We start from the raw sequence: 27,046 nt of genomic DNA, 5'->3' as shown, positions 1-27,046 counted from the left end.
CAGGCTATGTATTTTATGTGTTGTCATAATTGTGAACCTCATAAGTATATATAAAAAACTATGGTGAGCAAAAGAAGGTGGTCTGCTGAGAAACCCTGGTCTGGTTATTCATGTGGACGTTAATTTGCCACATAACACTTGCCTAAACATTGTTGAAAACTAGGTACATCCTTTCATGGCTATGGTATTCTCGATTGGTAGTAGCCTCTTTCAGCTAGATAATGTGCCTTGCCACACTGTACAGATTGTTTAAGAAACATGATGAAGAGTTCATGGTGTTGCCCAGGCCTCCAAATTCACCAGATCTCAATCCGATCTAACTTGTGTAACTGTATGTGTTGTAACAACAAGTCTGATCCGCAGTGGCTCCTCTAAGCTTGCGATGAGCAGCCCTTGCTGAACACCGATATGATGGTGATACTAATTAATTATTATTTATTTACCTATATTGATGACAAGTTGCTGATTTTAAGATGCCTGTCTGTATTGTGTGCGTTACATTTCTGCAAAGAAAACCATTTTGGAAGTAATAAATATGCAAAAGAACTATTCACTCTTAGTTAGAGCACAATTTTAGTAGGCTTGTAACTGTGGTGGTCTTATTATAAAGATGAGTTCTCCTGAGACACAGCTGGCTTGAGACTCTGCTGTCGTTCTAGTCTGATCACCTCTTTACCTTGTTCTATAAATACACAACAAAAATAAGATAGACAGATTGTCTCCTAAGGAGATTTCAGGCTTTAAAACACCCCAAATCACAAGGATGTAATTCTGTATCACTGCAGGAGACTCGTTTTCTCTCCTCCAGTGCACAAAAAATTGAATTAGAATTAGGTCAGTCAGGTTTTTCATAGAGATTGAACTGTAAATCAAGAGAGGTTACTATTGCAGCATGAAACAGACTTATATTACAGGCTGGATATATTTTTCAGTTCCCAAGAAGAGGTTTATGAATCCTGCAGGAGATGTGAACCTAAAGTAAGAAGAGGAAACTGATGCATTGTCATATAAGACTCTGCTGATTCATTAATTTATATATTTATTATGCTATATTTCTATGTGTATGTTCAGCGAACAGATACTGTTTAATTATTCATATGGCATGCCAGGTCACATCAGCAGTAAAGAAATCTGTAATCACTAACTACAAAGTGCTGCTTGTGCAAGTTGCTGTATTCTTGGTGGATTGGGATATCTGAGTATTGGCACAGATCATGCCATTCAGATGAGTTAGCTGGGCATTAAGTTCTTTTCATTCTCATTTGTCACTAACATACAGCTCCCTATTCTTTCTAAATGTAACATTATGCATGCTCTCGACTCATGATTCTAAAATACAACTGGCATTAAAGGCACAGTATGGTAAAGAAAAAATGTACTTTGATTTTTTTTTTTAAAAGAGATGTTGGATTTTGCATTATGATGAGAAATTTGGGGGGTATACAGTAGTATAGTTTAAATCTATGGCAGATATTTTATTTTAGAATAAAAATGAAGAACATACCTTCATGTTAAAAATGTACAGTAAATATACATGATTATATACATAAATAATCATGATTCTTGTGGAAATGACACGCATCCACCCATGTTTTATTGAATCATTTACTTTGCACCTTTTTGTAGGGTCTAAAACGCCTATGTAATTTCATCATGGTACTATAAAAGATTATATCAACTGTATAATATAGACCTTTTATATAGGAGTATTTAATCATAGCTAACAACTTCAGCGACCTTGTAAATGGGAGATGCCATATTTTATGCAGATCGCTGTGGAGGCAAGCTGGATGGTTGGGAGGTATGATTAATGCACATTGCTGTATAAATTTCCAAAATCGGAAGAATACAATTTCCTAACATTCATGAATTCCCAAATGTCTTTTCATTGCTTCCAATATGAATAAAGGTTGTTAATAATGTACGTTTGTTCAATAAGAATAAGGAAATGTTTGTGATGCTGAAATGAATCATTGTGCTATGTACTGTAGTACATGCCAAAACTTTTCAGTACTTTTGAAAATCTTGTGATGCGAGTCTAAATGTTCACCAGAATCACTTTTTCCATATTCTAATTACTTTGAATGGTTGTGTCTCCAGACTTCAGGCCCGTATTGCTCATAGGATTCAAGAATTGGAAAACCTGCCTGGCTCCCTACCTCCTGATCTGAGAACCAAAGCTACTGTGGAACTAAAAGCTCTAAGACTCCTAAATTTCCAGCGCCAGGTAACCTTAATTTAAACCACAGTGCTTAGATACCTGTCCTTTACAGAGATCAAATACTACTACGGAGGAACATCATTACAAACCAATAAATCTAGTGTTCATTCTAGCACCCTGCACCTGTCACAACCTGTGCAGTTCCTCTTTCCTGCCTCGGGTGTCACAATCCGTTCTGGTGCTTCTAGCACACTCTGCTCTGCATTCAGCAGTTTATTGCATTGGCTGAGTGTGCTAGAAGCACCAGAGCAGAGAGTGACACCCCAGACCGGAAAAAGGAACTGTGCGGGTTGTGACAGGTGCAGGGTGCTAGAATGAACACTATAAATCTGTCCAAAACTAGACATGTTCCTTTCATGTGACATTAGGTTACACGTGGATCATTGTATACTCTAGGCCAGGGCTCTTCAACCTTGGCCCTCCAGCTGCTGTGGAACTACACATCCCAGCATGCACTGCCACCTTTTTGATATAACAATATGCTAAAACTATGGCAGTGCATGCTGGGATGTGTAGTTCCATAGCAGCTGGAGGGCCAAGGTTGAAGACCCCTGTTCTAGGCATTGCTAGTAGGTTCTGGATTTACTGAGATTATGTGGTTGGTCGGTTTGTTCAGAAGCTCATGATCAATTCCTAGTCTCTTTCGGATATCCCTTTACTCATGTGTAGTGTTCTGATTTCTCAGTAGATTATTCCTAGGCCAAATGGCATTGGCAATGGCATTTGTTATGTGGCACATATTACCAGTGTAGAAAAAACAGTTCCATGATAGCAGCCCTAAGTAGTAGATTTTGAAATAGGTGGAAGTTTTTGTTATTTTCTTTAATGGCAGTGTGCATCTTAAGGGTTCAAAGATGACTTATTGTGAATGGACAAATATTCTGTGTAAAGCACTACGGAATATGTCTGTGCTATATAAATAACTGGTAATAAATAAATAACTTGTTGACTTCTTAAAGTGGCAAATTGCTCAACCAGCAGGTTTGGCCCAGGTGTTTACAGGTCCTTTGTACTTTTGGAGTACCTTTTGGTGCCCCTGGTAAGTGAAAACTGCAATAAAGTGTTACAGTCCCTACTAGGACAGCAGGGATAGTATTTATGGGAATTCCATGGCACTAGTCTCCTGAATATATCTTTAATCCACTGACCCTATCACAGTGAGTGATCAGGTGAGAAGCTGTGCATCAAGCCTCTATAGAACAGTTGTGCAAAGTATACAATTTGTTCATCAGTACAGTACATTTGTTCATGTTCAGTACATGTGTTGCTGTTTTTGTTTATAAGGTCTTACAGATAGATGTAAAACAATAATTGTGATTTGTTTAGAACGCTCTTTAGTCACTGCTGTTTTTTCTATTTTGAAATAAAAATGTGTTGTAAAGAAATTATTTTCTCTATATCCATGACCTGACCCCAAAAAGCACTGAGCTTTTTACTGGATAAGATGCACATAAGCACATATAAAAAGCATTTTGCTAATTATTATTATTTATTTTGTAATATTTATTAAAGTGACCACTGAAAATAGTGTTAAGGTTACACAGCAGGATAAATTAGGACAATTACAATTCCTGCTGTTCAAAACCAGACTGCTTAAAACTAAAACCTTTGTGGTGAAAAGTGTAACCTTCTAATCCTGTATCTGCTATTTCTGTGTGATAATGTGAGCCTTGTGCTAGCTGGGAGCAGGTACATGAGGCCCATCAATAAGGCCTTGGTAATGAATCTGTGCTCTACATGGAAAGCAACTGGTTTTAACCAGGATTCTTTATGAAAAGTGATGCATGGTTGCTATAAACAGCGTTTTTCCAGTAAGAGATGATGGTCGAATCTGTTATTTTGTTTTAACACCCCCAGGATTCGTTTTTTGCTGTGTTAAGCTATTTTTCAAGCCTTGTAAACACCTCTTCCAATCTTGAATAGTAGGCTTGCTGAACCAATTTGATCTTCTGGCACAATACAATGAAATTCATTGGTAGACATTTCTACATTGCCTAGTTACTGGCTCTGTGATAGCAAGGGGGGTATCCAAGTAGCCCCAAACATTGTTTGGGTGATAATGGATCCCCCGGGGCTATCCAATTAGCCCTGAAGTCCGCCCACGCTGGCACTTATAGGGGCTTTTTTTTCGGGACCTGATGTGTTTTTTTGTGCTGTTTTTTCACCCCTGAAATGACAAAAACACATAGGTCCGCGAGCTTATCGCGGATCCTATGTGTTTTTGGGAGAAATATCCTACTATTTCGTATGAAATAATAGAATAGGGTATAAAAAAACATTGTCTCAAAACGGGGATAATTGTCGAAAAATACCCGTTTTTCGCCGATTGCGCTTAATTGGATACACCCCCAAGGGGGAATAAGTCCAGCCTGGTAAAGCAATATTCCCAGCTGTATTATGTGTAGCTTCAACTTAACACAACAATGAAGATGTTTCTGAGTCGTTTGAAACCGAAGTCATTTGCTATTTTAATAATTCTATTTGACTTTAAAAAAAAAAAAATAGTTTCTGCCTTTTCATAAAAAATTATGTAAAAATTACTGTTTGTGCAGCAACATCCAGAGAAGAAAATTAAGATGGAGACTTTAACGCGTTATACTCCTTATCCCAGTCATATTAGAACCTACATTGTCACTTCTGGGCTTTATGTAATTCACCTATACAACACTTATTGGGATTAATACCACACCTTAAATTGTCTTGCAGTGACAGCTAGGGCTTCTGATATGAGGGGGACCAATATGGGTAGTGTAAACTTATCAGTCACAGTACAGTTTTATGATTTACTAAATATAGTGTGTGTCCTCTTGTATTATTATTAGGGATGTGCAGGCTCGGATAGGTTCGAGTTTGCACGCCAAGTTCGGATTTTTCCCTCCAAAGAAACGGAACTCAGAAAGAGGCAAAACGTCATCTTGCATGGACAAACATCATCATCCCTTTGACTTTGTCCAGGGATGATGATGTTTGTCCATGCAAGATTACGTTTTGCCTCTTTCTGAGTTCCGTTTTTTTGGAGGGAAAAATCCGAACTCGGCGTGCAAACTCGAACCTATCCGAGCCTGCACATCCCTAATTATTATATTCCTGCTCTTAATGTTTTACACAAGGCATTATTGATTTGTTGTAACTTTCTGTTGCACAGCTGAGGCAGGAGGTTGTGGCATGCATGCGGCGAGATACTACACTGGAGACTGCCCTGAACTCTAAAGCATACAAGAGAAGCAAAAGACAAACCCTGCGCGAGGCCCGAATGACTGAGAAACTTGAAAAGCAGCAGAAAATTGAGCAGGAGAGGAAGCGAAGACAAAAGCACCAGGTATGGCTAATCTGCATGTAAACACTGCTTCTTGGAACGCTGTACAGTTTTGACAAAATGGGCCAGATGCATCAAGGGTAAAAATGCGGTCAAACCCCGGAAATGCGGGTTTGACCGCATTTCTTATATTAACCAAGCCCCAGAATGCGATGCACTCCGGGACTTGGCTGCGATGGGTAACGCCATCTTCTTGATGGCGTTACCCATAGAAGCTTATGGGCTTCTCTCCGCTGAGTGCTGTTAGAGGGATCCCTCCCAGCACCCCCCAAGGCACGCGTGTCCTTCTGCGCATGCGCAGAAGGATGCCAAAGGTGCTTCTGGGTCATAGACCCGGAAGTCCCTCCACCGCAAAGGGCCGCTCTTACCTTTGCGGGGATCGTCATGCACACGATGACCGGCGGAATGCATCACAGCGTGAGAGCGATGCGTCATGGATCCCGCCCAATATGAGAATAACTGCATAGTAGATCTGCATAAGTGGAGCCAGCCCATTCACACTGCAGTTCAGTTTTTAAACCTATAAGACAGTATGTGACACCCCCTTTCCCCCCTCACACCTATTTTACTAGAAGTACACTTTCAAACCCTGTATGTTAACATTGTTGCGGTGACGCCTTTGGTAGATGAATACATTTCCCATGCCTTTCAAGCACTGTAGGCATGCTGATTTATATTGAGGAATTTGTGTTCTTGTAACCTCATTTTTAAACTTTCTATTCATTCATCATTGAGCAGGTTAAAAAAATGGACATAGAAAACAAATATTCCACTGGCATGTCTTAAAAGCTCACATGGCTCAGTGGTTAAGTGCAATGAAACAGAGAGATACACTGTACACATTGGATTGACATCCTGTGTTGACTTCTCTGAAAAAGTCAATGTTTCTTTGACACTGAAAATGTATCTTTGCCTGGAGTCTCTACATTGCAGTATAAAATTAGGAATTTTATATATGTAATGATTGCAGCAGAATTTTGTGGAGCCATCTGCAATTACACATTGGAATGGTCACTTGGCTCCTTTCTTTGGGGGTTTTGAGACTACAGATGAGCGGTTCAGTTCTACTGTGTTCTTTTCGCCAAATTAGCGCAAGTTCGGATTTATCTTATTTGCTATCCCAAAGATTTGAGAGCCGGATAAGCCATAAGATGCCGGTTTTCAGATCTGAATCTCTAGTTGATACCAATGTGACTTTTCTGTCATTTTATTAAGCCCCATTTTGTTTTCCCCTCTGTTTTATATAATGTGCTGTGGTGTAGTGTTTTGATGTTATTTTCCACTGCAGAATTGGGTAAAAATTGTCCCTCTGTCTTCACTTATACCTTGAATACACCTGTATTTGTATACATTATTCTGTTTCTCACCATTCAGGAGCTTTGCATCCAGTGTATTGACAACTGTCAGTAAGATGCTGCTTACCTGTACTAAAGCCATGAAATAAATTTTTTATATGGAAAAAAGGTGGGTCAGGTGCGCTCTCTGGATATGCAGGAAGGGGATGAGTGTGTGTTATGTGGTGCTGGCATAACCTCACCCCCCCTGGGACCATTCCGGAGCAGCACTGTGTCTTCTCAATAAACGGTTTGGCCCCTCACCAGGTTGTTCTGTCTTTTGTTCCACACCAGCACCACATAACACACACTCATCCGCTTCCTGCACATCCAGAGAGCGCGCCTGACCCACCTTTTTACCAGTTCCCACACCCGGTAGGATTAGGTACTCCCACTACAGGTGCAGCTCTCTCCAACCACCATCCCCCTCCCCCCCCCCCACTTTTCCCCACTCTACCACATAAACACACACATACCATCCTCCAACTCCCCCCCCCCCCCCTCCACCTCCACCACAGTTATCCACCTTCCTAACCTCACCCCACGCACTCACTCCCCCTTCACCCCATAACCTCACGCCCCTCCCACACCCCACCCTACCCTTCAAACCCATCCCCCCCACACCCCTTCTACCCCACGACCGCACCCTTTCCAGCTCCACCACCACCCCACCCAACAGATACACACTTATGAGCGCAGTTCACCAACTATTGCCTGTAACTACATTTTTTATATGTTGCTCACAGTGATAGGAATTGATTTAACCTTGAGCTGGCCTACTATGTAAGTAATGCTCTTCTGTATGTCAATTAAATGTAATTTTTGTTTTCTTTTATTCCTACAGGAATATCTTAACAGTATATTGCAACATGCAAAAGATTTTAAAGAATACCACCGATCTGTCACTGGCAAAATCCAAAAACTTTCTAAAGCGGTTGCAACATGGCATGCAAACACCGAGCGGGAACAAAAGAAGGAAACTGAGCGCATTGAGAAGGAAAGAATGAGAAGATTAATGGTAAGTGCAAATACAGCAGAATAGATTCTAAATCTGACACATGTCTGTTTATGTAGGTATTTTTTGTGTTGCCTGTGAATTGGGAGCATTTAAACAATAAATATAAATCTTAACAATTTAACATTATATCTAATGAATTGTATGATTTTTTTTTTTTCTTTATCCTCTTTTTTTAAAATGGCATTTGAATTTTTTAGGTGACAGTGTTTCTTTAACCTGGCCTTGTAACCATGGCAACATTCTCCAATTCAGTAGCTCAAGAAAAAAAAAAGATCTGTCGTGTGTAATAGCCCAGGCAAGCACCAATTGTTTGGAAAAATGTTATTTACAGCATGGTGAAAGTCTACAAATAATATAAAGAAAGAAGTTCTTAAATTAAGTTTTCAATGTGAAATTGCTAGGGATGCAGGCATTCTTCATAAGCACCAGTTGCATATCTGGACTGGATGATCTGAAACAAAAAAATGAAAAACAGGCGCCCTCTTGTGTAATATTTTTCACACTATTATATAGATCATAAAGTGTAATAAGTGTCGTACCTATTAAAAGCTAAATAGTAAGGTTATTTGTAATTATTTTGATCTCCCACTCTCCTCTCTTTATGTGAATATCATCTCCTCCCAACGTTAGAACATTCTGAATCTGGACACCAGGAGTTTAAATTTAATTTTTGTTTTTATCTTGGTATGCAAAACAATGTATTGCATACTAAGCATATAATGACATGAAATATGTCACTAATTACACTGTCCAGATGTGTGCTAGCTATTAGGCACCACAAAACGTTCTGAACCTAGTATTACTTAATTTTGCATAAATTAAATAAATGTTTGTAATTGAATCCAACTGAATGCTGCTTCGGGTGAAGTAATAATAATGTTGGTAATAAAATAAAGAGGAAAATGATTCAAAGCTGTGGTATCCTAGTAAAATTCTTAATGCACTGTTCATGCATGTGTAGGAACATAATGCACAGAGATAAACATGTTAATTATTTTTTTTACTTCTATCAGAGCACAATGAAAAAAAAAATGTTTTATTCCAGAAAAAGTTCCTTAAACTAAATTTACATGTCTGTTCTCTTTGTTGAATTTTTTGCTGTGCTTGAATTTTGTAAGAAGTTTATTCATCAAACATGAGGTAAAAAAATATTACAAAGCACATAAAGAATTTGAACTTCTCTTTTAACAGGCAGAAGATGAGGAAGGCTACCGTAAACTTATCGACCAGAAAAAAGATCGCCGTCTGGCCTACCTGCTCCAGCAAACTGATGAGTATGTTGCGAACCTGACCAGTTTGGTGTGGGAGCACAAACAAGCACAGGCAGCCAAGGAGAAAAAGAAGAAGCGGAGAAAGAAGGTAAGGGCATAGATGAGCTAGAACAAGTGTGGGGAACCTTATTTCTGCCGAGGGCCATTTTGATACATATAACATTATTCACGGGCCCAATGCAGCACACGGCCCCTCCGTGTGATGTCACATGGGGCGGGCCACAATCGCCAGTGATTACAGCAATACTCGGAGCATCCTTAGGATGCTCCAGGGAGCTGTAAGGATAGCGGTGTGACCGTCTGAAGAATCCTAAGGACGCTCCAGCAGGACTGCTGCATAGATTCTGGCTGCAGACTGCCATTCTAGGCACCCCGCTAGCCAGATGAGGCTAACAGAAAAGTCTCAGAGGGCCAGACCAAATGATTCCAAGGGACTTATACGGCCCCAGGGCCTGAGGTTCCCCATCCATGAGCTAGAGGGACTATACGAAATGCATTAATCATCAGGTAATGACTATCAATATATCTCCAGGTGGCATTCGTGTGCAGGATGGTGACTTCAAACCGGGAAATACAAATTAAACCAAACCATGTAATTGAAGTAAAATTTATTTATTTTTTAAAATTTACTTATGTTTATCTTTCAATACCCTAGGGCAGTGATTCCCAACTTCGGTCCTCAGGGCACACTAACAGTCCTGGTTTTGGTGATGTCCAGGCTTGAGCACAGATGTTTAAATCAAAATAACTGAGGTACTAATTAAGTCACCTGTGCTCCAGTATGGCTATCCTCAAAACCTGGACTGTTAGCGTGCCCTGAGGACCGAAGTTGGGAATCACTGCCCTAGGGTATTGATAGATAAACAAACATAAGTAAATTTAAAAAAAAATAAAAAATTTACTTCAATTACATGGTTTGGTTTAATTTGTATTTCCCGGTTTGAAGTCACCATCCTGACCGTGGTTGGGAACCCCTGCCTACAAAACTTCTTTTTTGTTGTGAACTGCTCTCCATGTACAGTAGCTTGACAGATGTGCAGTACAGACACTAGATTTAGGATACTGGTGGCGGTAGCCAATGTCTTGATTTGGATGGTGTTCTTTAAATGTTTTACCCAGACTGTGTCATTGAAGGATTTTTTTCTGAGATTAATACTTCACTTGTGTCCTAGCGATGTGCAGTAGCTATTGTGTTGTTTTAGTTCATTGTGCTGGTCAAAAAAAAAAATAACTTTATTATAATTTGGCTGCAATTTTAGGTGTATTTTTCTGGTACTAATATTAAATTATATGCATTTAGTATTAGACTTTTATATGTTTCCAATTATAGGAGAGTATGGATTGAATTTGTTTCTTCCCTGGTTTTACATTATAGACATATTGGTGGCGGCTGAAAAATAATAAACTCAAATCAATTATCCTGCTTTAAACAAACTGATGCTGCACTACTAATACTTCACTTTAGATAACCTACATCTGACTACCTACTGCACAGATGGTTGGTTTTTGAAGCCCAGTGAGGCTTGCTAAATTAAAACCAGTGGCAAGCTGTTAATACATAGTTACTTATTTATAGAAGCACAGGCTTGGATGGCCTTCTGAGCTGCTCTTTCTCTTATGTGTATGTTTTGTTTTGTTTTGGGGGTTTTTTGGGGTGGAGGGAGATGCTTTTTAATATTTGACTGCTGATTGCTTGGTTTCCTTTTTTTTAATTTTAGTAAGGGAAAAGCTTCATTATTTTGAGATGAGTGTAAAAAAATAGGCCTGTATAATTTTCAACACTATGATTTTAAATTGCTTAGTCTGAAGAAAATGCTACTTTATTTCTTGTTGGTAAAATCATTTTGTGTACCTCCGTTCTGGTAGGTTGTTTTTCTAGAGCACTTGAAGCCTGAGAGCTGAAGTACGTTCCAGTCATTTGCCACAAATGTTCCCATTAGTAGTGTTTAAATGTCCGTATCTATGCAACCACAGCTGCACTCCTTGCTGGCTGTCTTCCTCATCTTTTTGTATATTTTTTTCTTCTGTATTCTTTTCCAAACTACACTAACAGCTCCACTACCTTTTATTATTGTTATTCCATATTTTGAAAACTTATTTATGTTTATTGCATGTTTTCGCACATATCTGAAAAGCTTATTGTTTTTCTATTTCTCTTAGGGAGTTAACTCCCTATCTACTAAAAAGAGCATGGTAGCCCTTAATACTGAAGATTTCCGAGAAGTGTCAGTTATTTAAAGTGGTATGCAGTCACTATGTTGCTGTTTAACATGCCGACATTCATAATGTTGACAGCAGAAGGTCAACATTGGTGTCGACACCTGCAAAATGTTGACATTGACAGAATGTTGACATTGGAATGTCAACATTTAAATTAGCGTCAGGGTTACCGTTAGGATTAGGGATAGAATGAGAAGATAACCAGTATCGACATGCTAACAATGTCGACATGGTGAATGTCGACATCATGGACATCTTTCCCATCGCAGGAACTCCCGGGGACTGCTCCATGCTGATGTTTTTCTGGGCTCTGTGTTTTATCTCAGTCTTGTGGCTGCAGAGGGGGATGTGAGTGAATGGATATCAATCAGAGGCTGCAGTCATTACGATTGCTGCTCTTGGTTGATCCACCCACTTACAACCCAGTCCGAAAGCCTTTTTAAAGTGGCAAACATAACTTAAATGTTCTGCCACTTAAGTGGTAATGCACTTTTAAAGGTCCATTTATCCCAAAATTAAATTCACGTGAAGCTGCTATAAGTTAAGTATATCACTGTTACCCTGTCATTATGTTGCTCCATTTTTAGGACAGTGCACTAATGGCATCCAATCAAAAAGCTTTAATTTCCGTCAGTTAAGCTGCTGTTTCCCTCCTAATATTGCAACCTGTTGTAAAGAAATAAAGGAGACAATTTTCTACACCGTTAACTTAAATCACTTTATTACTTTCAGATATATATTATTTATCTTATTAATATAAATTGACCTTTTTCAAATGTAAATAACCTCCCAAACCATGTGATATGTTACAGAGAGTGCAAAGGCTCATATTTTGACTTTCTATGTAAGAATGTCAAAAAAGCACAGCTTACTCATATAATATTTTACTTTGCGCTATTGTGCTACTGGGAGATCATTTACATGCCCTTTTTGGGAGCACATGGTTTTAAATGTGCAAATCCTAATGTTCTCTCTGATCTATCTGAATGGCTTGTGGTTTGTCTGTTGAGGCACGTTGGACTGTGGTTATTTTGGGGCCAATTCGAAGGTGAAGTTTAGAGTAAATTTTGATCTGTCATATATCTTGTAGTGTTCACTCTAGGGTGAACAGCCCTAGAGTGAGCTGTCCGGGAGAAGAGGCGTGGCTTCATGGCACTCTAGGGGACATGCATAGCACTTATGGAGATGCTGGGTTTCCCCCAAGCACTACCCTCACTGTGCATAGATGCCGTGCACATGGCATATATTCACCGGCCGTGATCGCTAAACCGCAACCTTTGCCACCCACAGGACACTGGCCCGCGATTGAGGCACAGCCATGAGGGCAGGGCGCATTTTATCATTTTAAAATTGGACAGAACTCACGGCCCTGCTGAAACAGCCTAGCGGGACCACTAAGCTTGTCTACATTTTTTTGAAGATCAAATAAAGTATCTTGACAGTTTAAATAAAAGTTATTTTGCTAGTAAATATAAGGTAGTGCATTTTCACTGCACTCATAGTTTTGAAATACTTTTTCCACATTTTATTTTAAACTTAACTTCCTTTTAACTTATACTGCACACTACTTGCCACTTCCCTAGATTTTCTGCTGAAATATGGCAGTCCCTTGTAGGAAAAAGCTGAGCTTGTTTAGCTTGTGGAAGTTAGTTTAACAACCAAATGAATTGTACTCACATTTAGGAGCAGATACAAATATCTTAAATACCTGAAATTGTTGTTTTTGCGGGGGAAGTGATTTGGGCATTTCATTCTCATTTTAATGTTACTTTCCATTTTAGTGCAGTAATATATTGATGCCTAACTACATATATTCTAACGTAATGCCCTTTGTCTACTCTTCTTTCTTTTCTTCTTATTAAAATAATGTAATTGCATTGTAATGTTTGTCTGTTACAGAAGGCTGAAGAAAGTGTGGAAGCAATGGGATCTGGCCTTGGTCCCGATGGAGAGGTAATGTCCAAACGGGGTTCATAACATGAAGGCATTTTGTTTTTCTTTCAAGTAACTTGTAATGCTATTAGATACTTTTGTGAAAAACAAAAACCTTAAATAAGACATTAAAGAGTTGAGAAAAATATGTACACTGAGAGACAATTATGTGTTGATAAGTTTCATTTGTAAGTAATGATCAGAAGGCTCAAAATTAGAATGCAGTGTACCCTGAACGGCGAAACATTTATAGGAGGAGTTACAGAGATTAATGCTATTTGAATATAATAAATCTCCCCCTTTATATTGCAGTATCTATGAGTTGAGATTAACTAGACTAGTTGATGAAATGACAGGGATGGCTGTTTTTCAATATATTTGGCCAAATAAGAGTGAGGTTAGGTGTATTTTATTTTTGTTTTCCTTGCAGGCAGTGTTTGTGGTAAGTAATGATGTCAATCAACCTTCTTAATGTATTTGCTTTTAAAGCAAATTGTGTTTTGGTTAGGTTTATTACTTTTTTGCTCACATGCTGTGTTGTGAATTATATCTTCTGGACATTTTAAAGCCGTTTGACAATTCTGATTAAAAAACCTTTATTAGTAATAAAGAAATACATCATTTTACACTTCCATTATTGAGGGAATCTTTTCGGAGAAACTACGTACAGGATATATCATGCTGTAAATTTGCTCCTTGGGGAGCAACTCTCCACCTACTGGGTTGCTTGAAAAAGGACTAGTTAAGGTGTCGTCTTTCTTGAAAAGGATCATGGAATCTGCCACCACTCCTAGAATGTGGAATAGAGATTCTGTATATTCTTCAGTCCTAGGAATGATCAGTCTTTGGCTTTTTCCTCCCAGGAGAAAGGTGAGGTTCCTAAAGATGCCATGATGAGGATTGCAACAGAAAATATTGAGGATGGTGAGGAATCATAAGTTCACAACAATTTTCTATCCAAGAGTAAGAAGTAACAGACTGTTTCCTTATGTTTTCCTCAGTTGGAAGACCCTTTCTGTGGACCTGACCTGATTGTAGGGTTCTCTCAAGACTTTTGTTCATTTTTTAGCAAGAATGTGGTGAAATGGGAGGCTCTGAATAAGTTATATTCTCTTAAAGCATGCTTAAGGCCCTTGTCTTTCCGATTTATGGACACTGTAACCTTCATAATGGTTAGAGTAACTTGGAGAGGCTTGCAATTGGGTAGACCAAGATCGGATTTGCTAACTGTGGTGGACCATGTTCATGAAGCATAGATATCATTAGGTCCTAGAATTTTGACCTTCTCAGCCTTGTATGCATTCTGGCTTTAGAGAGGTTGATATAGGTTGCGAAATGACTCTGAAGTATATACCTTTTCCTGGGATTGTCTTATTTGGTCCTAAACTGGAAAAGATCTCCATGGCCACAACAATAGAGTTCTTTTCTACAAGTTAATTCTCCCAGATCAAAGGTACCTAGGCTTCACTCCTTTCATTCCTCAGGGAAACTGAGGTGTCATACCTTCCGCTCTTCTTGTCATTCAGCAAATAAATCAACAAACTTGGGCAGCTGAGCATCTAGATCTTAAGTTTTCAAATAAACAGCATCATATACAGTCTGTCAACCTGGAAATTACCATGCTGGGAGCCTTTATGCTTTTGTAAGATCAGTGATTCAATTCCTCCTCTGATGCCTTGTTGAGAGGTATCTTCAGTCTGCGATTACCCCCTAGATCTCCTGATATTCCAACCTAGATGTGTTCTCTCCTCTGGCCTTTCAGTGGAGAAAACCACTGGCCTTCCAGAGACAAAATAAAGCATATGTATTCTTTCCTTTTTATTTTGGCCTATTTATTGCTACTTTTGCAGCAGGATCTGGATTGGGCATGTCGTAGTAGCTGTTTTGAGGTTCAGGAAACAGCCCTCTCTAGTATAATTTTTTTTTTTTTCTGCGAAAACAAGCATTGTTATTGGCAGTGCAGACTTCCTTACAGGAGTGAAGCATGTACAGCCTCCATACATCACTCTAATAGTTTATTGGGATCTCAACTGGTGCTAACAGCCTTACAGCAACTTTCCTTCAAACCATTGGTTTCTGTGAAGTTAAAATTCCTTACCTGGATAACTAGCTTTCTCTTTCAGCCATGAGGGACACTGTAGAGACCATGCGGGTATTGCTGGAGTCAGGACATTAAGGGGTAAATTTACTAAAGTGAGTTTTTAGAAGTGAGTTTTAAAAGAGATGTTGCCCATAGCAACCAATCAGAGTCCAGCTATTATCTTCTAGAAGGTGATAGTCAAATGTAGAATCTGATTGGTTGCTATGGGCAACATCTCTTCTAAAACCCACGTCTAAAAACTCTCACTTTAGTAAATTTACCCCTAAGAGTTAAATTCATAGTATAGGCTCCTCCCCTTTACCCACCCCCTGCCCAGGACAGGCTTTTTTTCTTGTAGTGCCCAGTGGTGCTGGGCACATTTTTCAGCTGTTCCTGTATCTGAAGGTTTTTTCTCCCTTTATGTTTTAGTTTGTTTTATTATTTTATTTTTTTAGTTATGGAGCTGGCTGTGGAGCTGCTGCTTAGCAGTAGTTATACCAGCCGCCTGTTACAGATCCCAGCTCTGGTGGGCAGATCTCTGTCGCTGCATACAAATCCATGCTGATTAAGGATCCATAGGAAACTCCTCCTTATTTGTCCTCAAACGCAAAAGGAAGGAAACAATAACCTTTCCTTTCTCCCCACAACTGGAGGATCTTTTCACTGAGAACTGTACCCTTCCAAATAAGCTGTTCCAGGTGTCCAAACGTATTCTGTCCTTTTATCCACCCCCCCTTTCTGACATGGCTAGGTTGGCTAAAGCCAACACTCTCCCTCTGCCTAATGTGGCCTCGCTCAACGATGCCTCTGATAGAAAAATGGAAGGTATTATTACAGCAATTTTTTCAGGGGCTGCCGCATCCCTGCCACCAGCTGTAACCTCGGCATAGGTTTTCAAAGCCTCGGAAAAGAGGGCAAACTCACTGTATGATGGCGTCCATTAAGGTGCTTTCTGCTCTTTATTATTTCACTGTGGAGAAAATCAGGGAAGCTGCCGCTCATCTGGGGGAGGCGTCCTTGGACTCTAGTCTTCTTTCGGCGACAGTTTCAGCGGCGATGGCCGGGTGCTTCTCTGGCTCCGCACCTGGCAGCCTGATACAGAATCCAAAACGTCCCTTGAGTCTCTTTCTTTCAATGATTTCCTTTGATCTATAATGGGACAAAATGATTTCTTCCATGGCAGCAACTAAGGGTGCCTTCCTACCATGCATGTCTTTGGAGACCAAGATATCCTCCTTTTTCAATATTTTTTCCCCAAGGACAGCCACAGTTTCAGCCATCCTCCCAGGGTCATGGTTCCTCCATCAAAGGTGGTAAGGCCAGGGGTAGACCATCTTCGGCAGGTTGCAAATCCACTGCCCAGCTCTCTAGGCAAGCAGCCCACATTGCGGGCTGGTCTCCCACCTATGATGAGTTTTTTAGTAGTGGCAAACAACATCATACTCTTGTGTGCAAAGCATTTTAAAGCGGAGCTACATCCTGGACTTCAGGGAGATTCCTCTCAACCGGATCTTCACCACGGGTCTCCCACCCGACTCCTCCACGGCTTGAGGCCTTGCAAGACTCCTTCAAGACCCTTCTGTCCTCAGATGTTAATTCCCTTGTGCCGCTACATCAGAGAGGGACGTGTTTTTATACCAAATGACTCCTGTCCCATTCTGAACCTGAACTTGTTGAACATTCATCTTAGGGTTCCCAGGCTCAACATGGAGTCCTTCAGGTCCATTATGCACTTTCTGGAATGGGGATTTCCTTGTGTCCCTGGATGTCAGGGATGCTTATTTGCATATTCCAATTTGGGAGGCACATCAGTGTTTCCTGCGCTTCACGGTCCTTTCAGAACACTACCAGTTTCGAGCCTTGCCATTTGGTTTGTCAACAGTTCCTCGGGTGTTCACCAAGGTGATGTCTGTGATGGTGGCCGCTCTGCTGCTTCGGAGTGTCTAGATAATTCCTTATCTGGATGATCTCTTTATTGCAGTTCAGTCGGCAGACACCCTGCAGGAGCACATGCAACAAATGATTTAGGTCCTTCGATCCCAAGGCTGAATCCTCAGTTTGCACAAATCCAGTCTTGTGCCTTCTCAGCACATGATGCACTTGGGGTTTTTTGTTGGTCCTTGGATGCGGTGCGAGCTCTCCTCATTTATGTTGAGAGATCTAAGGATATTCGGTGCATGCTGTTTGTTCTCTATTCTATGGTCAAATGGGGTTGACCTGCTTTCCAAGCAGACTGAAGCCCGTTAGATTAAAGCGGTCATCTGTCAGGCTTACACTTTGTAGAACATGCCTGTTCCACAATCGATGACAAGTCCCTTGACCTGGTCAGTGAGGACCTCCTAGGCGGCTTTGTGTGGTGCTTCGGTGGAGCAGCTTTGTAGAGCTGTGTGTGGTCTTTAGCACTAGTTTGACACCTTTGCCTCTAGGGATGCTAGTTTCTGGCGAAGGGTCATTTGCCCAGCACAGGAGTGTTTCCTTCCTTAGTGGACAGCTTTGGCACGTTCCTATTGCCTCTCCAGTGTCCTTCATGGCTGAAAGAGAAAACAGGATTTTGATTCCTACTTGATAAAGCAGTTTTTCTGATGCCATGGGTGACACTAGGCACCCTCCCTTAGATCCCGTTAGGTAATACAATCCCGCCCCATTTTGTAATCCCATGTTTCTGGATGTAAATTATGTAAATCCCAGGATTGAATTGTACAAAGATTCCCCCCCCCCCCCCCCTCTCCTACCTGCTTACCCTCTCCCTTGTCCCTATCCCTGGCATCCCTCTCCCTCCTCAACCCTTCCCTTTCATTTATCTAGTCACACAGCGATGGTCAGAAGGGGTTTCTCTTTTCACTGGGCGCATTGTTCAGCTGCAGTAGAAGAGCTGGATGCTTGTGATGCTGCTGTTCTCATTCACGGATTGGCTGGGAGTGCTTCGCACAGTGACTACGTCGCTGTGCAGTAGGCTCCAAGCCTATCACTGACTGAGAGCAACTGCATTATGGGACTGAGAGGACTGGATAATGTGGCCAGAGTTTAGAAGGTAAGTATTAACCCACTGCCCCGACCCAATCCATGGTGTGTTTGGAATCCCATAATACCCAAGATTTAATTATTATAATCCTGGGTATTTTGGGGACTCTAAAACAGCAGGGATTCCAGTAACTGCTTCCATAGTTCTAGATCTGCTGACCATCCTTAATAATGTGTGTGTGTTTGGTTTCTCCTTTTTCTCTCTCCTCTCTGTCCTTGGGGGTTTGCAAGTATAAACTGCCTGCCCTGGGCAGTATGTGGAGTATAGAGAAGGAGGAGGAGCCTGTGCTGTCTGAATTTAACTCTTATGGTGCGTACACACTGGGCGATAAAGTGGACGACTGAACGATATCGTTATCGTTCAGTCGTCCACTTTATCGTCCATTTTTAACCCCAAAAAGATGAACGATGACGACGCGCGTTCCCGCGGGTCGTTCGTCATTATCGTTCATCGGGCTGACAATGCAGGCCAACCTGACGATGTCGTCAGGTTGCTGCATGTCAGGGAATGGCGGAGAGAGCCCGGCGCTGTACGATATCGTTAATGATATCGTTCAGCGGCTGTGCTCCATGTCATGAACGACATTGAGCACAGCCTGCCGGGGACAACACTACACGATATCGCTCAGGGAGCATATCGTGTAGTGTGTACCCACCATTAGTGCCCAGACTCCTCCAGCACTAGCTTATACCCCCATTGTCTTTTCAGTGTCCCTCATGCCATCAAAGAAACTGATTTATTAGGCAAGAACAATAATCTGTTTTTCTGATGGCTATTGCCAAAGCTGGGAGAGGTTGGGAGTTGTCTTGTAGTTCACAATTTCTCATCTTTCATAATGGCACGCTGCTGTGACTTAGTCAGGACATTGTTCTCACTCTTGTTTGATTCCTCCTGCTCTGGTTTTTGGGGCTTTATTAAAAAAAAATATTACTGGAGATCCTAGCAGGCTATGGGGTTATAGTAGAGATAGAGGAGCCTGAACTTCTGGAGCCAAATTCATAGTTCCCAAGCTCCAGTTCAACCCCAATATTTCTAGTTTTGCCCAATGATTTAATGTAAAAACTTTTAATTTCACTTAAGTGTTTCATAAGTGACTCCATAGCATAAGAGAGAGTTCTTGATTTATTTTCACTGAGCATAAAGTGAATACTGCTTACATTAATAAAATGTCACATTTTGATTTGTTTCTTTGATTTGTGTCACCTAGTTTATAGATGAGAGCAGCCAGATGAGCGACCTGCCCATAAAGGTTATTCACACTGAAACAGGGAAAGTACTGCTTGCTCCAGAGGCACCAAAGGCCAGCCAGCTTGAGACATGGCTGGAGATGAACCCAGGGTGAGTTGCAGTCTCAGTGTTTTCTGCATGCTATCGGGTTCTCTTTTTTTCATTTAGCCTTGTCAGGCTCATAATAGAAATACATCCATAAAGAAAATGATTGTGTTAACTGTTCTGTTTTTTTCCCTCCCCCTTAAGATATGAAGTAGCACCTAGATCTGACAGTGAAGAAAGTAGCTCAGAGTATGAAGAAGAGGTATGTGTTTCCTATAATCAGGTGTCTCTATTTGAATATTCCTCAGATAGTAAAATAAATAGCAGGCACTCCTGTAGATTGTAAAACATTTTGTAGGTGCATACGCCTGTAAACATAAAAAATTACTTGTGAGCTTTCCCTTTGTTCAATTTACACAAAATACATTAGCCCATATGTTTTATTCAGACATCAATTTTCAAAACAATAGCTCACGTGTTGTATATAAGTTGACATGTTTGGGGCTTTCATGAAAAATGTTACATGACCTGTTTCCTTGCTTTATGTGTAATAGTAAGTTTCCGATTGCCATGTCTTTTACCCTGGTGACTTGGCAGTTTTTTACACTTATGGCTGCCTACAGCAAGGGAGCTGGGATGGGAGATGGAGGGGTAGATTGTTTTAAGTACAGTAGAGACAGATTGATGCGAGGTGCATCCCATGATGGCCACCTACAAGACACAAACACCCCTGTTTGAAAGGGATGACTTGCTGGTACTTAACCTTGGTGCAGGTTGTGAGCTGATGATGACCATGACTGATTCGCTGACTGTGTCTATGGCTGGGTACACACTAGACGATGTGTACCCAGACTGACATCTGCAGTGAAAAGACCCGGCACCGGCAAGTGCATACACACATGCATACATTAGTCAGCATGGTCCTCGCTAACAACATCCCCTGACGGCCCTGCATGTTGGGCCAACGGAGGATGTTTTTGAAGACCCGCAGGAGCATGCATCGTTAGCGACAAAGCAGGTACACACTAGACGATGTGCATGATATGTCTGTTCGATACGCCGGATCTGACAGCATATCGTCTAGTGTGTACCAGCATAAGATGTGATCAGGTAAGCAGTCATAGTATAACTGTTGAGGCTGAGTTCTAATTGCAGCATATTGTTCACTCATTTTAAAAAAAATGAGCATGGTTCCTACTCTGTTTTGGGAAGTGTAAGGCTGCGGATATGTTTATTATGTGAGGACTTTTAACTGGTTCTGTGCAACTTTGGAACTTATTATCAACACTTTCCAGCCATTTACTGTAATATATATGAATTATGTACTATGTTTTTGCCCATTTTCTGTACTCGCAGAGAAACAACATCTTCTCTTGTATTCCTGGCACATTTGCTGCTGCTGTTTTCAGACGAGGGAGGCACATTTTGCTATCTATACAGACTTGTTTACAGCCAACTCTGCAATTTTTTTTTCTTTGATGCAAATTGCTTCAAACTCTGAATGAGATCCTTTGTGTGTTTTGCCATTGAACTCCATATTACTTTATTCAGTGCTTATGCTTTTGAATGCTGCAGGCAACTACATAGTTAACAGAAAGTAAATGCTTTTCAGGAAGTGTGTGCACAGGTTCATTGGTTTACGGTATTTATTTATTTTTTTAGATATCCAAGCGTTTTTAATAGGTTTTGAAAGTGTTTTTTTTTATGTATTAAAATAAGGACCATGTGTTTAATTACCAGGAATATTATCCTGCTGGTCAATTGACATAACATAGATTATTGGAAAATAGGAACATTTCCATGGGGCAAATCTTTAAAGCCTGGGATTTCCATGAAACATATGGACAGTTGGCAGTTATGTCCATGAATTGGCAACTAGCCAAAGTGCATGAATCTTCTTTATTTAATGTATGTGTAGTTTCCATTTTAGAAACTGGTGTTTGATTTTTCAGTATTTGTGTCTCTAACTTTTCAAAAGGTTAGTGTACTAGACCAAAGCATTAACCATGTTTTTTTTCTCTATAGGACGATGAAGATGAATCTAGCAGATTGGAAGCAGATGAAAAGAAGCGCTTAGACCTGAACACTGAGGACCATGCAGAAAACAGTGCTAAGCAGATCATTGAGTATGCCCTCAGTTCTCCTTCGGGAATTCTCAACACTGTCTGTGCCAGCTGTTCTATTATGCAATAACCTGCATTGTATTTAAAGTACTGTGCATTATATTTACTCCAAAGGAGAACAGATTGCAATATGCAGATTTGAAAAGTTTGTTAGAACTTACATTTTAAGGTCCATGAGCTACTGTATATATGTGTTATTATACTGTATGTGGTATAATCAGGAATCACACAGTGACTCCTGCTTTATTTGTGTTGCTGAAATGATCTGTTTGGTGATCTGAAAAGTGTTCACGCTAGTTCTCGACTCTGTTATAACATATTGGGAAATATGTAATTTCCTGATAATGTTTGGTGACATAATGTAAAGCCTTTTTCTCTACCATCCTGTCTGGGGGACACTGCTATACCTTAGGGTGCAAAGGTTGCTGCGTATTCAGCCGAATTCCGCCGTGAGGTCTGACTGGGACCCCAACCACTCCATAAGACATGCCAGACCAATTGCCACCCCTCTGTGAAGTTTTCATCCACATCCATTCAATGGAACTCCCAGAATAGGCTCCCGGGGTCAAAGTTTTGCCCAGCGTCCCCGGGTCAAAGTTTTGCCTAGCGTACAACCGGGACCTCAACCGCCTAGTATGTCTTCTGGGATTCGATATTACCACTCTGTGAAGTTTTCGTAAAAAATCCATCCAGTGTAAAACCCATAACAGGCTCCCCGAGTCAAAGTTATGCCCAGCGTACACCAATGGGAGGTCCAACCGGGACCTCAACCCCCCTAAAACCTGGCCAGGATCCAACTGGACCACCTCGTGTTGGTTTTATCCCAATCACATTCACCAGACACACAAATTCATTTTATATATAAGAGAGTGCTCGTAGTGTAATAGATTTAAATACCAACTTCTTAGCTAATAAATAAATATTCTGCGTATTTCTTCTAAAATGGAGTGGTGCTTGTGTGATAGAATAACCACTTTGGGGATAGTACATAATTCCAGTTTTTAGGACACTTTCTGTGGTCTTCACATCTGTAACACAGCCCAGTACCAAACAAATTGTGAAATATGAACTGAACAGGAATCTTTTACAAACACCACTCCAGACTTTTATAAAATTTGAAGTTACCTCATTGGTGCTGTGCTGTGTTACAGAAAGATTGGGGTGGCTGCTAAGCCACAATCATAGCCAGGGTTGCACCCTTTCCATCTGGAATTGGACCATTGTGACTACAGATGTCACCCTGCAGGAATCAAGAGCAGTGATGCTAAACCTTTATCTCCAGGAGCTTGGGTGCTCATGCTCTGAGCTCAGTCATTCTTCTGGGAAAACCCCTAGGTATCCAGTCCGACAACGTCATGGTCATAGCATACATGTACAACCAAGTGACTTGACCATGGAGGAAGCAGCCAGGATATTCCGCTCGGCAGAGTAGTACATCTTGTTGATATCAGCAGTCTTCATCCCAGTGGGAGGGAACTGTGAAGTTGATATTCTAAGTCACACTGCCATTCATCCCAAGAAGTGTCAACTTGATGGTCTTTTCCGTAAATCATGCTTGTGCAATACTGTGTGAGAATTTGGAAGCTGCAGACAGTGCTAGTGGACACAATGAGTCAATGGGAATACTGACTGGGTTATATTTTCCCGCTGTTCCCCATGCTTTATTGGGTACATCTCGAGACAGTAGCGGCTTCCACTAATTCTGGTGGCTCCAGATTGGCCATGAAAATCATGGTATGCCAAGATCTTAAGCCTGGCGACAGGATCACCAAGGGGTAAATTTACGAAGATGAGAGTTTTTAGAAATGTAGATGTTGCCCATAGCAACCAATCAGATTCTACTTAACATTTAACTAGCACCTTCTCGAAGATAATAGCTACAATCATTTCTAAAAACTATCATCTTAGTAAATTTACCCCTTAAGTCAGGACCTTTGTTTTATCAAGACCTAATTTGATTGGCTTTATGGTATGGCCATTATTCCGTGGGCTATGGGGTTTCAGGAGCAGTTCATTCAGACTACAAAATTTCTCTAGAAGGCGAGAAAAATGTCTTCCAAAAACTATCATTGGGTGTGGAAGATTTACAGTTCTTGGTGTGAAAAGAAAAAGGTTCCCACTACTTCATTCAAATAGGCATGTCTCTTGTCATCTTGCAAGATGGTCTAAACAGTGGCTTGAATCTGGCCTCACTTCAGTTTCAGGCTAAAAGAAATTGGCCAGCATTCCTGCAGTGGAGGTTTTCCTTCAGAGGGTTCTTCATGTTTAAATACCTCATGTCTGATTTGTTGGCTATTGCCTCTGCAAGACGGATGTCTTAATTGGCTGCCTTGTTTGTAGGTCTCTGTACCTTGTCTTTCATAAGAACCGAGCTGTCTAAAGTTCCAGACTTTCTTTATAACCCAAAGTTGTTTCCAGATTCAATCTTAAACAGAATATTGTTTTCTCTGCTCTGGATCTAGATCTCTGTTCAGGAAGTAGTAGCTTTCTCCAAATCCTTGATGTGATTGAGCATATGCCGACCGATGTTTATAGGTTCTTCTTTCAGGAAGTCTGATATCCTTCTGGTGCTTTAAGATGCACACAAGGAAATCGCCAATGACAAAGCACAGCTGCCATCTGACAAGTATTTTTTCAGATAAGGCTTTCCTAATAACATTGTGGCTCACTCTGCCAAATCAGAGATCACCTGGAGCATTTGTGCAAAAGCAGCCAGCTGGTCATTCATCCATACTGTTATGAAGTTTTTACTAATTCAGTATTTTTGTGCAAATTTCTTGCATGCAGCTTTGTTTCAGCCTACTCATCTAGGGAGCCAATTTAGAATTTCCCTAGACTGAAAGAAAACGGGTTTTCACCATTAAATCCATTTTTCTGAATCCATCTAGGAAGCACTGCATTCCCATCCCCTTCTGTCTCTCTGATTGTCTGAGTGTTGTTCTGCTTTAGTGTTTAGTTCTAGTCTTTCCTTAGGACTTTGTTAATTATAACCTGAAGGCTGATTGGTGGAAAGGTATAGGAAGAAATGGCAGCAAACAAGTTCGCAGAACTGCCTACTCCTGGACACAGTGACTTCTAAACCTCAAGATTTAGCAGTTTCACCAAAGAAGGTTTCAGAGAACTGGATTTAATGGTACCCAAACCTCTTTTTTTTTTTTGTAAAGCCAAAGGCCACACACCTTCTGAATGATCATTGGCTAGGGATACATTCAAGATTGCAATGGTATATACAACTCTAAAATTCATTGTTTAAAATATATGCTTGTTTTTGTTCTTCTTAATTTGCTGTAAGTCATCTATTCCTGGTATCGTGATTGGCTTGCTTCATTTTAATGGACATTGTCAATCTAGTGGTTAATTGTTTTGATTCATTGATCATTGTAAATTAATTGGTTGCATGCATTATACATCTCTGTGTCCCTGATTGGTAGTTCTTCTATGTTAGGATTATAAAAGAACTGAACATTCACTGTCAGACCATCCCCCTAACAAAGTCCTGTGTGCTGAAACTTCTAGGATCAAGGCCTGGCCATTCACACTTAATTAATCATCATTCCACAATGACATTGATGCAGCAGGAGTAGCGTGCTATGTTTTTGAAGCAAGGAGTGCTGATTTATAATTTAATCAATTTGATCTGTGTTCAGTTGAATATTGCATAGCAAAGTACACTTATACCAGACTAGCGGTTTATAGTTTTTTCTCTGTTATCTATGCCTTTTTAGATATAGTTTTTTTTTTAAAAAAAAGTCATTTGTGAAATTCATTTCTACATCAGGACCGCGAAGCAGGATGTAGATGATGAATATGGTATGCAGGCAGATGCCCGCCAGTCTCAGTCCTACTATGGAGTAGCTCATGCAGTCACAGAGAGGGTGGAGAAGCAATCAACACTTCTTATCAATGGTAGCCTTAAACATTACCAGGTATGTTATGTTCTGTCCTGTACTAGTATGTTATTCCTATTACTGCTACTGATTTATGTGGTGAACCTAAAGAGATGCACAGGCAGTTAGTGCAAACATTACATCATTTACTATCAGAATGGATTATAGGCAAAATAATTAGCAAACTGCCTGCGCGGTTGACCTTAAAGATTCAATAAATGTTGATTAGCATATAGTAACTATCATAAATTATACAAAATGTTTAAAAAATTTTAAACTACATATAGTCTCCCTAATCCTAATAGTGACATGTCAGGAGGCCATGTCTGCACCCTCTGGAATTGTCTCTACAATCTACATTTGATTTAAAAATAATGAAGATGAAGTCTCTACCCTCTTCTGCACTTTTACTCTGTTTCCACAGAAATCAGTAATTCGTTGTCTTTTATGTTGAACCCATCTTTAATTAAAATGTGTAAAATTCTCTCTCCACTGGTATGTTTCCACCTTTTTTCAAGCACATGGTAATCACTAAAATAATCATAATAATTTGGACTATTTCTCAACTCCCATGCCCCTACAAGCTTTCAGGAGTCAACCTATACTCTCTTCACATGATATCTCCCCTCCCTCAACCTCTTGGACCCTCTTTAGAAAGGGGCTTTTGTTCCCAACACACCACAGAGATGGCACCAACTAAGCTACTCAGTGGTTTGCTTATTGCTAAATCTAAAGTACTGTACTTGCTTTTAATACTCCTATTCCTCTCTGCTGCATTTGACACTGTCGAACACTCATTTCTTCTATAAATTCTGTATAATTTAGGTCAATAGTACTCTGTTCTATCCAGGTTGTCTTCATATAAAACTTATTTTTCTGGATCGAACTCTTATCCAAGTCCTCTATCAGTTAGATTACCACAGGGTTCAGTCCTAGGCCATCTGTTCTCTCTATAAATGTTCCTTTTGGATTTAAGTTACCTCACTATGGGGCCGATTCTGAGTTGGACGTATAGGTCTTTATGCTAATGCCGCAGCTAGTTCTGACCATCGGCTATAATCCATCTCTCTGCGTCTTCAGACGCACCAGCACTAGGACAGGTGCAATTTCTCTGTCTGAACACGGCATCCTGTGTCAGTAAAGCTGTGTCTTTAGACGCAGTCTCTGTCAGCGACATGCCCAAGTCAGGCAAGCCATTATTCCGTTACCTTCAAAGAACACCCACTGAAATGCACAGCTCTTGCATACAAAATTGTACTGCGTCTCCGTGCGGTAAACATCGGGATGCGTAGTGCCAACTGTGTGCATATTGGCATGCATGCATCTCTGAATCAGGCCCTATGTATATAA

The 27,046-nt window shown here is 40.5% G+C and overlaps 1 protein-coding gene across 9 annotated transcripts in view; it reads left to right on the top strand.

The window, feature by feature from the left end:
* SMARCA2 (SWI/SNF related BAF chromatin remodeling complex subunit ATPase 2) overlaps positions 1 to 27,046 on the top strand; it is a 233,705-nt gene that overhangs the window by 65,346 nt on the left and 141,313 nt on the right. For all 9 annotated transcript variants that reach the window (XM_088476593.1, XM_088476591.1, XM_088476597.1 and 6 more), the window contains 9 exons: positions 2,101 to 2,227; positions 5,367 to 5,540; positions 7,716 to 7,889; positions 9,081 to 9,248; positions 13,280 to 13,333; positions 19,622 to 19,752; positions 19,891 to 19,948; positions 21,712 to 21,812; positions 25,588 to 25,735. In XM_088476593.1, coding sequence (XP_088332719.1) covers positions 2,101 to 2,227; positions 5,367 to 5,540; positions 7,716 to 7,889; positions 9,081 to 9,248; positions 13,280 to 13,333; positions 19,622 to 19,752; positions 19,891 to 19,948; positions 21,712 to 21,812; positions 25,588 to 25,735 — 1,135 coding nt within the window. The remainder of the gene's footprint in view (positions 1 to 2,100; positions 2,228 to 5,366; positions 5,541 to 7,715; positions 7,890 to 9,080; positions 9,249 to 13,279; positions 13,334 to 19,621; positions 19,753 to 19,890; positions 19,949 to 21,711; positions 21,813 to 25,587; positions 25,736 to 27,046) is intronic.

The sequence above is a fragment of the Taudactylus pleione genome, unplaced genomic scaffold (genome assembly GCF_031769625.1).
Source record: "Taudactylus pleione unplaced genomic scaffold, aTauple2 ptg000190l, whole genome shotgun sequence".
Taxonomy (NCBI): Eukaryota; Metazoa; Chordata; class Amphibia; order Anura; family Myobatrachidae; genus Taudactylus; species Taudactylus pleione.
This window is presented reverse-complemented; position numbering and strand designations above follow the sequence as displayed.